This window comes from Carlito syrichta, unplaced genomic scaffold (assembly GCF_000164805.1).
Source record: "Carlito syrichta isolate Samal-C Ts95f unplaced genomic scaffold, Tarsius_syrichta-2.0.1 Scaffold309147, whole genome shotgun sequence".
NCBI lineage: Eukaryota > Metazoa > Chordata > Mammalia > Primates > Tarsiidae > Carlito > Carlito syrichta.
Window position 1 is genome coordinate 119,429 of NW_007253243.1, and position 13,969 is coordinate 133,397.

At 53.0% G+C, this 13,969-nt stretch overlaps 1 protein-coding gene across 1 annotated transcript in view; it reads right to left on the reverse strand.

The window, feature by feature from the left end:
* INCENP (inner centromere protein) overlaps positions 1-13,969 on the reverse strand; it is a 32,637-nt gene that overhangs the window by 15,008 nt on the left and 3,660 nt on the right. Inside the window, exons 2-7 of the mRNA XM_021717007.1 lie at positions 12,052-12,202; positions 11,513-11,626; positions 9,882-10,672; positions 2,051-2,102; positions 1,176-1,236; positions 947-1,061 (exon numbers count right to left, since the gene is read on the reverse strand). Of these exons, the coding sequence (XP_021572682.1) occupies positions 947-1,061; positions 1,176-1,236; positions 2,051-2,102; positions 9,882-10,672; positions 11,513-11,626; positions 12,052-12,191 (1,273 nt within the window). The 5' untranslated portion in view covers positions 12,192-12,202. The remainder of the gene's footprint in view (positions 1-946; positions 1,062-1,175; positions 1,237-2,050; positions 2,103-9,881; positions 10,673-11,512; positions 11,627-12,051; positions 12,203-13,969) is intronic.

Consider the following 13,969-nt stretch of genomic DNA (forward strand, 5'->3'; position numbering starts at 1 on the left):
CAAAAAAAAAAAAAAAAAAAGAATGGCAGGGCAGGGCAGGGCAGGGCAGGGCAGTCCTATCAAGGCGACCCCAGCCATCCGCCACCCCCTCTAATGCTGTGTGCAGATGCCTTATAGAAACCACATTAGGGGAAGTACCCCCCAGTAGCTCCCTCTCAGAAGGGATCCCTTCAACATCTCCTTGCAAACTTCTAAAAGCCCACTCCTCCCAGGACTTTCAGCTGGTATCACCATGACAGGAGGAGGGGAGGGCTCTTGCTGCTGGGTCAACAGTGCAGGGAGCAGGGACGCACGGGGTGCTAGGAGAAAGCACCCAAAGATTCCTTGCAGCAGCCTTGGGGATTACGGGGCTGGTATGGCCATTGTCCTTGACCCCATCATAAAGAGAAAACCACGTTCAAGATCCCAAAGCTTACAGTGCTCTTCACCAGAGAGAGAAGCACCCTTCCCAGGGAGATGTGAGCCAGACCCCACGACCTCCCCAGCAGCCAGCATGCTCAGACCAGCTCCCGAGCCCACAGCTCTCCTGCCCTCTGGAGGCATGGATGGACCCACAGAGGTCAGGAGTGGCCAGGGGCAGATGCAAAATGGCAGGCCAGGCAGGGGTTCAGACCCTAGCCCATGGCTCTTCCTGCCCTCTGGAGTCAGGATCAAGGCCTTGACCCGGCACCCTCAGGTTCATACCCCAGTTCAGGCCCTTCCCCTGCCTCCTGCCCCAACCAGCCTGGCCACTTGTGTGGCGCTCAACAACAGCTCCGGCCCAAAGGTGCGAGATGAAATCTATACTCTTGAAGGATGTTTACGCACCCCCAGGTTTTTATCTTTGGTCTACTGACCCAAAAATGGGGCTTCCTTAGCCCCAGAGAGAAGGCCAGGCTGAGGCCACCAAGGACGCCAAGGCCCACTGCGGCTCTGGGTCCTGCACGCAGCAGGCCAGAAGACTCACCTTGCTGCCCTTCCGGGGGCGTCTCCTGACCTCCAGCTGCTGGCTTCAGGTCGGGCGTACTACTGGCAATCTTGGTGGCACTGCAGGTCTGCAAGGTACTCCTGTCCTCAGAAACCTGTGGGAAGAACCAAAGCTTGAGGGGTCTCCACCTGGAACCTGGGACCCAGGACGATGGCAGAGCAGGAGCCCCGAGAGCCCCAAGCCCTCCCTCCTTGGCCTGCCACCTTACCTCCTGCTCAGCTGCTGCCATAAGCCTTACCTCTTCTTTGCTGGGCTCCTTCTGCTCGGAGCTGAAAGTGGAGTGGAGGCTCTGTGGGCACTGTCCTCCAGTCCCCCATAAGGAGCCCTTCCCCCACTCCCTGGGGTGGGAACCCAAGAAGTCAACACCGGATGCCCTGGCCTGGGCCACAAAGCCACAGCCCCCTGCAGGAAGGGTGGACGGGAGCCACAGGCAGCAGTTTCCTGGGCAGACAAGGGATGTCCACTTCATCTTACCCCCACACCCCAGCAGAGCTCTGATTTGGACAGTGAGCCTCCATCCCGCTCCACCTCAACCTCTTGGGTCCAGGTGAGTGAGTACCTTTTGAGGCCTGCTCTCTGGTCACCATGGGGCCAGCAAAACCAGAGGGCCTGGCCAGTCACCCCATTTCGCCACCCAAGCACTGACCCTCTGTTCCAAAGCAGGGGGTGGGGGAGATAAGTTTTAGTGACGGCGGGATGTGGCCTCCAGGAAAAGTAGTCAGTGTCCCAGCCCAAATGAAGCCACATTGGGCGTGACCCTGGAGCACTTCTGTTCTACCCACCCCTGTGTGAACATGGCTGCTCTGCCTCAACCACAGCCGATGGAGCCCATGAGGATACCAGGCTGGGGATGGGGGGCGGGGCGAGAGTTGTCAGGCCTGGCTGCTGCCAGACGCTGCAGGGAGGCCTGGGAACCATGTCACTTGCCATGTCCCTGGCTGGCGACAGGAAGCAGGGGGTGGCCCCTGGGCAGTCAGAGGGCAGGTCCAGCCCTAGGAAATGCTTCCAGCCCTGGTGCTCACCTGAACTCCCTCTGTCCCCAGTGGGCCCTGCTAGCTTCCTAAGCCCTGGGACTGAACTCACCTGACTTTCTGGGGCACCTCAACATTCAGGAGCCTCTCCAGGTAACTGTGGCCTGAGGCGGAAAACAGAGGAACAAAAGAGGCCATCAGAAGCCAGACAGGTGGCACTCTTAGAAGGTCCAGGGGATCAGGCTCCAGTGGGGGCCTGGCCACTGCACCCTCACTAGCCATGGAGGCCCAGCACAGGAGAGGCCATCACCCTCAGCACACATCCTGGCATCCTCCATGAAGCTGCTGGCTTTAAGTCCCCTGCTACCTCCTAGTTGGGAACATGCCTAAGGGCTCAACTCTGCTCTTTCACTGGACTGAGAGCATCTTGGGAAGAAGGACAATGTCTGACACTGTCCCAGGCCCCCAGCCCCTAGCATGGGCGTCACACAAAGTAGCTTATTCATTCAACAAATAGCCACCGAGCACCTCTATGCACCGAGCCCTGGGCCAGGTGCTGAGGACCAAATGATGAGCAAAACACACAGAGCTACTGTCTGGTCTTGATAACCATCATCAAATACTCCTATCAACGCCACCCGTATGTGCAGTGACAGAAGAAAGTAGAGGGTTCTGAAAGCTTGCAATGGGAGCAAAGGAGCAAGCTGGCCTGGAAGAGCTGTAAAGAACAGGAGTTTACAGACAAAAGGGGATAGCAGGAGGGAGGAGGGTGTCCAGGCCAGTGGAGCTCAAAGGGTAGCTCTCCGACCCCTGGAAGTTCCGAGATGCTTTCAGGGGATTCATAAGGGCATAGCTATCTTCATCATCATATTAAAATGTTGTTTTCAGCTGGGCTCGGTGCTTAGACCTGTAATCCTGGCACTTTTAGAGGCCAAAGCAAGAGGATTGCTTGAGCCCAAGAGTTTGAGACCAGCCTGGGCAACCTGGCGAAACCTCGTCTTACAAAAAAATTTAAAAATTAGCCAGGCATGGCAGCACATGCTTGTAATCTCAGTCACTCAGGAGGCTGAAGTGGGGGGATCACCCGAACTCAGGAGGTTGAGGCGGAGGTGAGCCATGATCCTGTCACTGCATTCCAGCCTAGGTGGCAGAGTGAGATCTTATCTTAAAAATATAATAATTAGGCCGAGCTCAGAGGCTCAGTCTGTAATCCCAGCACTTTGGAAGGTTGAGGCGAGCGGATTACCTGAGCCCACGGGTTCAAGACCAGCCCGAGCAACTTGGCGGGACCTCGTCTCTACAATAACTCAAAAATTAGCCAGGCATGGTAGCATGCACCTCTAGTTCTGGCTACCTGGAAGGCAGAAGGATTGCCAGAGCCCAGAAAGTCAATGCTGGAGTGGCTGTGAGCATGCCACTGCACTCCAGCCTGGGCAATGGAGTGAGACTCCAACTAAAAAAAAAAAAAAAAATATATATATATATATATATATATATATATATATATAAAAAATACATGAATGAATGAGTGCATGCATGAATATTATTTCCCCCATTTACTTATTGATACCTGCCCAGACAGTGCAAAAGCAATGGGGAAAAAAATGTGGACACCTGAGCCCCATCCAGGCCTGGAGCGTCGAATGCCGTCTTCGCATTGCACACTCACGGGAGGGAGCCAGTTCCACTAGAATGTCTTTGAGGAAGGCATAAAAAGGACTCGTTTCATTACATCTAAACTCAAGCACACATCCTTCTATAGTCCTGGGAGACAAGTGGCAAGCATGCAAAAGGCCCTGCCGCTGCCAACCCCACTTTCCACAAAAAGTGCTTATTTCTGAGTTGCTAGGTGAACTGGCCACCTCTTCACTTTTTTAAATTAAAAGAACAACCAATAAACTGTGGTTACTCAATTCTAGGTATTTGGAAGACATTTTCAAATGAATGAGTTGAATCTGTCACTTAAAATAAAACGACATATGTGTTGACAACCACAGAGCCCAAAAGAAGCCCAAAGTAGAATTTTGAAAAACATGTATCTACCACCCAGAGCTTCACAGTTTTCTAAGACCTAAAAACTTCTGATGAGCTCAAAAAACAAATGTGCTTTTTTTTGACATTATTTAATGGAGTATGTCGACATTTGGAAGATGTGCAAAATTCAGAGAAGCAGTATTTTCCAAATGACCAAGGTTATAAAATTACACACAGTGGCCAAGCACGGTGGCTCAAGCCTGCAATCCCAGCACTTTGGGAGGTCAAGACAGAATGACTACTTGAGGCCAGGAGTTTGAGATCAGCCTGGGCAACATAGCAAGACCCCATTACTACAAAAATTAAAATAAATAAAAACACATGACTAGGCCAGGCTTGGTGGCTCAGCCTGTAATCTCAGCATTTTGGAAGGCCAAGGCAAGTGGACTGCCTGTGCCCACAGGTTCGAGACCAGTCTGGGCAACTTGGTGAGACCTTGTCTCTACAATAAATCAAAAATTAGCCGGGTGTGGTAGCACGTGCCTGTAATTCTGGCTACGTGGAAGGCTGAGGCAGAAGGATGGTTGGAGCCCAGCATGTCGACACTGGGGTGGCTGTGAGTGTGCCACTGCCCTCCAGCCTGGACAAAACAGTGAGACTCCAACTCAAAACAACCAACCAAACAACAACAACAAAAAAACCACATGACTAAAAGATCCATTCTCCAGGCTTGGTGGCTCAGCCTGTAATCCAGCGCTTTGGGAGGCTGAGGTGAGTGGACTGCCTGAGCCCGTGGGTTCGAGACCGACTGGGCAACTTGGCGAGACCTCATCTCTACAATAAATTAAAAAATTAGCCAGGCGTGGTAGCGCGCACCTGTAGTTCCAGCTACTTGGAAGGCTGAGGTGAAAGGATCACCAGAGCCCAGCGGGTGGAGGCTGCGGTGACCGGGAGCGGCCACTGTACTCCAGTCTGGGCGACAAAGTGAGACTCCAACTCAAAAAAAATAAAAATAAATAAAAATAAACAAAATAAAAGATCCATTCAAAGTGCAAGATAGACTCATGTGAAATCAACATCACAGTTTCAGATTCCACAGCAATGAGCCTTTAAAAACCACTACAGCTGGACTCGGTGACTCAGCCTGTAATCCCGCGCTTTGGGAGGCCGAGGTGAGTGGATTGCCTGAGCCCGCGGGTTCAAGACCCACCTGGGCAACTTGGCGAGACCTCATCTCTACAATAAATCAAAAAAATTAGCCGGGCGTGGTAGTGCATTACTATAGTTCCAGCTACTTGGAAGGCTGAGGCGGAAGGATCACTGGAGCCCAGCAGGTCGAGGCTGCGGTGGCCGGGAGTCGCCACTCCAGTCTGGGCAACAGAGTGAGACTCTAACTCAAAAAAAACCCCACTACTTAGCAACCCCTTCGGGTCACCTCCCACTGTGGAAGCTTTTTTGTCTTCTCAATAAATCCTGTAAAAAATAAATAAATAAAATAAACAAATAAAATAAAAACCATTACTTGTTGGGTTGGATGTAACAACAAAGAAAATGTACAAGTATCTGCAAAAACTATTAAGAGACTCCATCCTTTTCCAACTATACATGTATGAGGACAGATTTTCTTCAGATACTTTAACCCAAACAACATAATGCAACAGATCATACATTGAAGAGATCTGAAAAATGCAGGATAATGCCAATTTCCTCACTACATTTTTGTATTGGAAACAGTTTATTATTATTATTGTTAGTTGCAGTCTCACGCTGTCACCCAGGCTGAACTGCAGTGGCACACTCACGGCCACCGCAAGCCTCAACCTGCTGTTCTCAGGCAGTCCTTCCCGCTCAGCCTTCCAACTAGTTACAACTACAGGCACATGCCACCACACTCGGCTAGTTTTTTTATTTATTGTAGAGATGAGGCCTCACCATGTTGCCCAGGCTGGTCTCGAACCCATGGGTTCAGGCAATCCTCTCACCTAGGCCTCCTAAAATGCTGAGATTATAGGCGTTAGCCACTGCGCCTGATCAACAGTTATTTTTTTCACACAAAATCTTACATTAACAGGTAACTAACTTGGTTACTTTAATTTTTAATGTCAAAATATTAAGCAACATTTTAGATCCTTTAACATTGAAGTACACCGGGCTCTGTGGCTCAGCCTGTAATGCCAGCACTGTGGGAGGCTGAGGTGAGAGGATTGCCTGAGCCCACAAGCTCGAGACCAGCCCAGGCAACTTGGGGAGACCTCATCTCTACAAGAAAATCAAAAATAGCCAGGCGTAGTAGTGCCCATCTGTAGTTCCAGCTACTCGGAAGGCTGAGGCAGAAGGATCGCCGGAGCCCAGAAGGTTGATGCTGGGGTGGCCGTGAGCATGCGTGCCACTGCACTCCAGCCTGGGCAAAGGAGTGAGACTTCAACTCAAAAAAAAAAAAAATGAAGTATTAAATAGTATTAATATAAAAAATAAAATACTAAATACCTTAGATCCCTCAGCTCTAATTTCTAGTACAGTAACTATCAGTAGATATAATCTCATAATTAAAAGCGTTTTGAGGCCCTCAATAGTTTTTAAAACTGGAAGCAGGTACCGGGACCCAAACTTGAGCGCTATTGTTCAGAGAGTACCTGCCAAGGCCACAAGGCAGGAAAAAGGGGGCTTTAGGGGGGAAGGGGAAGGCCACCTCAGCTGGCAAACGCCAAGCCATGGGAACGTGGCAGAGGTAAGGCTGAGAGGCAGCTGGGTCAGGCCAGGTACGTCCAGGCTCAGGGAAAGAGGGAAGACAATCGGCCAGGCAGGGACTCGGGAAGCAGAGGCCTTGCCAAGGTGTAGCCGCCAGGCTGGGGGTAGAGGGAGTAGCAGCAGAGCCAGGCTGCTGGCAGTGGGTAGTGACTGCCCCCACTTGAGGGATCTGTGGTAGAAGGCATGGCCCACCTCATCTCCCCATGCCAGCCAACTCAGTGCTTCCTGGTGAGGGTCACCCATGTGACCACACATCTCTCCCACCAGTACAAGTGCCATTTACATGCCATTCGAGCGTCAGAGGTGCTCTGGTGGCAGGGAGGTGGCCTAAAGCCTGGCTAAAGGGCAGTTCCCCAATGCTGAGGCAGCTGGGAGCTCCAAGGAGGTTCCTGGTCTATACAGCAGGACCCTCCAGAAGCCCTGAAGCAGCAGCTCTGTCCCCTGCCTAACCACTCCAGAGCTGCCATCCAAAGTCCCTCTCTGGCAGGTGTGCACCAGACTGGGGGCAGGATGCCCGCACCCCACAGGCCCTCGCCCTGGGGCCCCACCCTGGCTTCCAGAGGTCCCCTGCGCCCACCTTAACTGCTGGCCTTCTTTTCCTTTCTCACTTCCCCATGGCCCTGCTGCAGGTATTTCCTTCCCCTCCAAAATTAACGAGTTGCACTCAAATCCTTGTGGGAAGGGCTGCTTCTGAGAGCCCAAACCAGATCCTACCTCAGAGTTGCCTGCAAGTCATACCCCAGAGCCTGGTGTCAAGTCCCCCAGGAAGTCTCCTCTCCTCTCACTCCCCTACACCCATGCACCCCTGCAGCTTCTTGTTAGGGGTCACCTGGCCACACCTGCACTGACCATTAGGGACATGGCCCCTTTCCTGGGTTTGATCATTTGTTTTGTTTAAATCAGATTTACTAGGCTGGGTACAGTGGCTCATGCCTGTAATCCCAGCACTTTGGGAGGCCGAGGCAGGAGGACTGCTTGGCCCAGAAGTTCAAGACATAGCAACACAGTGAAACCTTGTCTCTACAAAAAAAAAATCTAAAAATTAGCCAGGCATGGTGTTACACACCTATAATCCCAGCTAGCAGGGAGGCTGAGGCAAGAGGATAGCCTGAGCTCAGGAGGTCAAGGCTACAGTGAGCTCTGATCATGCCACCGCACTCCAGAGCAAGAGTGTCTCCAAAAAAAAAAAAATCAGATTTACTGAGTATTAAGCACTAAGATGGGTCTCTACTCATGCTCAGGTATTACCACTATGTCACAGATGGGGAAACTGAGGTTGAGAGAAAGGGTATACCCAAGGTCACTGGGGCTCGGTGTGACTCTAGATCCTGGATCCTGCTCATCCTCTCCCTCTTCCTTCCACCTCAAGAAGGGGGACAAGACTGGGCTGGGAGTCTGGCAGACCTGAGTCACATACTCACACACCAGTCATATCAGAAGCCTGCAGATGGGCAGGAAGGGGGCCGAGGGGGTGAGCAGGCAGAGGGCATAAGAGCTGCAAATCTGGATGCCTGCTCCAAAGGCAAGGGAGGGCCTTGAGATTCTCTTGCCCGCCCCACCCAGCCCTCCCTCCTTCCACAGGTCCTGGCTCATGGCCCCTTAGGGCCCCTTCCAGATCAGATCCAGACCTGAAGAAATCACCACAGCAGATCTGAACCATTTAGGTCCTTCTGAGAACCGAAAAATGGGCAGTGTGCCACCCTGCACATGTTCCAACCGCATCTCCCCACACTCCTTTTATAAATCTTAAAGTGCCAGGCAGATGCCGGTGACTGTTACACACATCCATATAAAACTTGGCCTGTCCTCACTATCAATCCACTACTTTACCCAGACCCTTGCAGCAGCCCCCTACCTGGCCTCCTTGCCTCCTTGCCTTCTGCCCTCCCTTCCCCATCACTAAGCCATGGCCCATGAGTCTCAGACACCTCATCATTTGCTGGTCCAGGTCAGATCTCAGGGTCTTTGTAGAAGCATTCCCCCTGCCAGGAACACCTAGCCCCACGTTTTTTTCCACCTGGCAAAAACACAGGCATCCACCAAAAACCCCCCGCTCAGAGCCTACCTCCTCATGCAGCCCGTCCTGACTCTCCTGGCATCTGCTCCCAGTAGGTAACTGTCCCAAGCTGAGACCCGCTCACGATGACACTAGCTAACGTTATGAGCCCTTCCTACGCACAGGGTTCCATTCTAAACTCCCTGTATGAGCTCATCAGAGAAAACCTCACAACGCTTGAAGGGATGCTGCTTGATCCCCCAATGACAGGTGAGGAACAAAGGTTTGTGATGTTTCTGGGACCTTGCCTCGGTCACAGGGTAGGCCAATGCTAAGCTGGCGCTCAGGGCCAGGCCATCCAGCCACAGTCAGCTGGTCCCTGCCTCCTGTCTCTCATCAGATTTTCAGTCGCCTGTTCTCCCAGAACGAGCCTGCTGCATTGAGAATTCACAGTAGTCTCTGCAGCACAGGAAGTGGGAAGAAGAGGCTGGCCCTGGGGAAAGCGCCCAAGGTCCAGGCTCAGAGTGGCCACTAACCACAGCGACACTGTGGTCATCCTCCCTGGACCTGTTTCCCCATTTGTAAAACAAGAAGGTTGGGTGAGATCTGCACTGTCCAATATAATAGCTATTAGCTACATACACGTGGCCATCTAAGCCTAAATTAAGTAAAATGTCATAAATTTTTTTTTTTTTTTGAGTTGGAGTCTCACTCTGTCGCCCAGACTGGAGTGCAGTGGCCGCTCCCGGCCACCGCAGCCTCGACTTGCTGGGCTCCGGCGATCCTCCGCCTCAGCCTTCCAAGTAGCAGGAATTACAGGTATGCGCTACCACACCTGGCTGATTTTTTGATTTATTGTAGAGATGAGGTCTCGCTGCCCAGGGGGGTCTCGAACCCATGGGCTCAGGTAGTCCACTCACCTCAGCCTCCCAAAAGCACGGGATTACAGGCTGAGCCACCGAGCCCGGCAAATGTCATAAAATTTAAAATTCACTTCCTCAATCAGACTGATCAATCACATCTTTAGGACACAACAGCCTGACACCAGACGTGGCTAGCTGATGGCTACCACCCAGGACAGCAGGACTGTGGAACACACATCATCGCAGAAAGTTCTGTGAACAGCCCCCTGGCCAGATGGTCCCTCAGAAACCCTTGGTCCGAGGCTGGCACCAAGGGCTAACCGCAGCCGCAGCGCCCCCCACTGCCGAGCCCCCAGACTCACAGATGATGCGGCCAGAGGGAGCAGGCTCTTCCGCTTTCTGGGCAGCCCTTCTGCTGGATCTGGCGACAGTGCTTTCCTGTCTGGCCACCTGGGAGTCATTCTGGGCCAGTAAGACTTGGGGATCCAGGGAGGACGCCGAGATCAGGCTGCGCCGCACTGATCCAGAGCCCGCTCGGGAGCCGGTGGGCGTGGAGAAGTTGTCCGGCAGGATGGGGGCCAGCACCCGCTCCCGCCACGGAGAGTCTGGAGAGCCCGGCGAGCCCCATGGGCCCTGGGAGACCTGCGCAATCCTGAGCTTGGAGACGGATCGCCCTGTCCCAACCCCTCGGCCCTTGGGGTCCTGGGGTGTAGCCACCAGGGAGCTCACTGCGACGGATTCCAGTCTCCTGGTCTCTGACTTCTTGGGCGTGGATTCCTCATCTGACGCCAGGGTGCCCTGGGAGGCCGCAGCTGCGGCGGAAGCTGGGGCTGGGCACGGAGCCCCAGCGGGCCTAAGCCGGGTGCAGTAAAGCTCGGCGTTCTGGCGCTCGCGGGTGCCTATCTCCACCACGGGCACCAGCTGGCACTGGGCGAGGTTATCTTCGGGCTTCTTGGTCAGCACCGTGGGAGACTCAGGGGTTGGCGAGGATGCAATGGATGCCACGGAGGCGGCGGCTGCGGCCGCGGCGCGGGTCACCCGCCGCAGGACGGGGCCGCTCTCGCCTGCCACACTGGCCAGCCTCTCCGCATTGTCCTTGCTGCGCAGGCGCCGGGAGCTCCGCCGGCTGCTCCGAGTCTTTCTGCGGGATAACCTGCCAAGGGAGCAGAGCCGAGGCTGACACAGCCCAGCAGGGCAGAGGGGCATCCCAAAAACCGAGCTGGGCAGTTGTCTCCCAGGAGTCACCAGCTTGGACGGAGTATGACCAGAGAGGGCTTGGAGGCAAAAGATCTGGGTTCCAGCCCAGGCTCTGCCACTTCTAGTCATGAAGCCCCTGGGCCATTCCTGTTTGTGCCTCAGTCTCCCTGACTGTAAATTGGGGATAATGCCACAAAACTGCTAGAAGGATTAAATTCATACAAACCTCCCCCTGACTGAAGTCACACTGTGCCAAGCCCCTGAAAACTTTCCATGTGTTCTTGCTTAATCCACAAGACAGCCCTGAGAGGTGGGTACCATTATGCCCACTTTAGGGATGAGGAAATGGAGGCTCAGAAAGGTAGAAGGTTAACCAAAGACATACAAGTCCTAAGAGACAGGCCTGACCTAAGACCCAGCCCCTTTCCAAAGTCTCCCACAGCCCCAATCGTTCCTATGGGGCATGATAGCAAGTATGGCACCAGGAGCGCTGTCCACACCTCCACACACGCTTACCTAATAGAAAGTCAGCTGCCCTTTCCCATCCCATCTCTGAACTTTCTCATCCTCCAAGGCCCAGAGCAAACACCCCCAGCACCCACGCACAGACGCACACTCTAGGCTCCATTGTCTTGGGTCACACTCGGTTTCTCCATGGCATCTGCCCCTCAGCATGGCCCACATGGCACCCATCGCCAGTCCTGCAGGTCACTACTTCCAAACCAAATTCTCTCAGAGGGCACCAAACCTCCGCCAAGTCCATCTGCCCAGCTCGCCCTCCTCTGTCCCCTCCTACCTTTTTCTGATGGGATCTCTGTTTTCATCCTGAACATGAGAAATCCGTCTCTTCTTCCGTCGGTTCTTCTGAGAAGGTGTTTTGGGCATCAGCTCTGGCTCTTTGCTGAATTCTCTGTTTCAGACAAAGAAGGGGATGCTCGAGGCTCCCTGGGAACTGCTGGCCCCCTTTCCCACCCAGCCCGGCCCCTGCCCATTTCCTGGCGGTGACTGGTCAAGCCGGGGTCACTAGCACCAGGCAAGTTCTCTAAGGCCACTTGCAAGCCACCTGCCGGGCACTCAGGTCTTCCTCCTGGAGACACAGGAGGGAGGCTAGTTCCCAGGGGAGCCTCCACAGCCCCACCCTAAGAGGCCCGGCCCAACCAACTACAGTCCGCAGGCGAGAGACTCTACCCCCCGCCTTCCTCTTCCCATGACACCAACACACTGGGCACACAGGAGGGATCACTGACAGGATGCTTTGCCTGTCGGGCAGGGAGGGGAGGCTGCTGTGTCCCCCCCAAGGGCACCCGCTACAGCCCAGGCAGACACTGCCTTCACCTGGTGAACATGCGTTCTGCCTCCTCCTGAATTTCCTCGAGCCACACCAGGTCCTTGTTGTCCACGTTGCAGAGAAACTCCATAAGCTTCTGGTCACATAGCTCCAGCAGGTGAATGGGCCCTGGGGCTGTCGTCCCCATGGTGGCTCTGTCTGGTGAAAGCAGGGACAAGAGGCACCAGGGCTCAGGACGAGGGGCTGTGGGGGAGCTTCTCCAGGGGTAGAGTCTGCCAGGCCACAGAACCCATGCCTCCCCAGTCACTCCAGACAACACCAGTGCCTGAACCAGGGCCCCTTCCTGCTCACAGCCACACCTCAAAGCTGCAGAATTCCAAATACCCATCTTGTAGCCTCATATGTATAGAAAAAAGACCCTCACACTCTTCAATGCTTCCCTCTCCCCACACACACAACATGGCTATAAGTCCATGCTTCCCAGCCAGTTCTGATATCAAGTGTCCTCCTTGCAAATGGTCTTTGCTGGGCTAAAGGTGACAAGGTGCAGCCACCTGCCTTCCTGGCCACCCCAGTGCCCCTCTATCCCTGCCCAAATACAGTCCTGCTCTCACTCTCCTGTGGGCTCTCCTCTTACTACTCCTGGATAAGTAAAGGCTAAGACACAGCCACCCTGTGCTACATACAAGCCGACCCCAGGTTTCAGACCAAAGAACATCAAAACCAACTGTCTCTTTAAGAGGCAATTGAGGCCAGGCTCCGTGGCTCAGACTGTCATCCCAGCACTTTGGGAGGCCGAGGCAAATAGATTGTCTGAGCCTACAGATTCAAGATCAGCCCGGGCAACTTGGCATGACCTTGTCTCTACAGTAAATCAAAAATTAGCCAGGTGTGGTAGCGCGCACCTGTAGTTCTGGCTCCTTGGAAGGCTGAGGCAGAAGGACAGCCAGGCATGGGCACTGGGGTAGCCATGGGCAATGGAGTGAGACTCCAACGCAAAAAAAAAAAAAAAAAAAAGCCAAATGAGCAAGAGGGGTTCTGCCTTCCAAAGGAGTTGAAAATAAAGCAGAGGGACCAATGGAACAAGACAGAGAACACACATATAAAGTCACAGACTTGGCCAGGCATGGTGGCTCATGCCTATAATCCCAGCAGTTTAGGAGGCTGAGGTGAGAGGATTGTCTGAGTCCACAGGTTCAAGACCAGCCTGAGCAATTTGGTGAAACCTCATCTCTAAAATAAATCAAAAAAATTAGCCAGGAACAGTGGTGCGTGCCTGTAGTTCTAGCTACTTGGAAGGCTGAGGCAGAAGGATCGCCTGAGCCCAGTAGGTCAAGGCTGCGGTAGCCGTCACCGTGCCACTGCACTCCGACCTGGGTGACAGAGTGAGACTCCAACTCAAAAAAAAAAGCCACACATCTTCAAGCAACTCAACTTCAACAAGCCAACAAAAACAAACATGGAGGAAAAGAAACCATATTTAGCCAATGTGCTAGGAAAACTGCTTAGCTACATCCAGAAGAATGAAACTGGATCCCTACCTATCACAATAAAAATTACCCTCCAAAAAGCGCTCAAGGTCTTAAATATGAAACCTCAAACTACAAGAATCTTAGAAGAAAACTTAGGGAACACCCTCCTGGAGTAAGCAATGAATTCATGGCCAAGACCTCAAAAGCAAATGCAGCAAAAGCTAAAAATGACAGATGGGACTTCATCAAGCTAAAATGTTTTGCACAGCAAATGAAACCATCAAGAAAGTAAAGAGACAACCCATGGAATGGGAAAAAATATTTGCAAGCTATGCATCCAACAAAGGCCTCACATCCAGGACCTACAAGGAACTCAAATGAAATAAAAAGAAAAAAATAACCTCATTAAAAAGTGGGCAAAGAGGCCGGGCTCGGTGGCTCAGCCTGTAATCCCAGCACTTTGGGAGGCCGAGGTGAGTGGATTGCCTGAGCC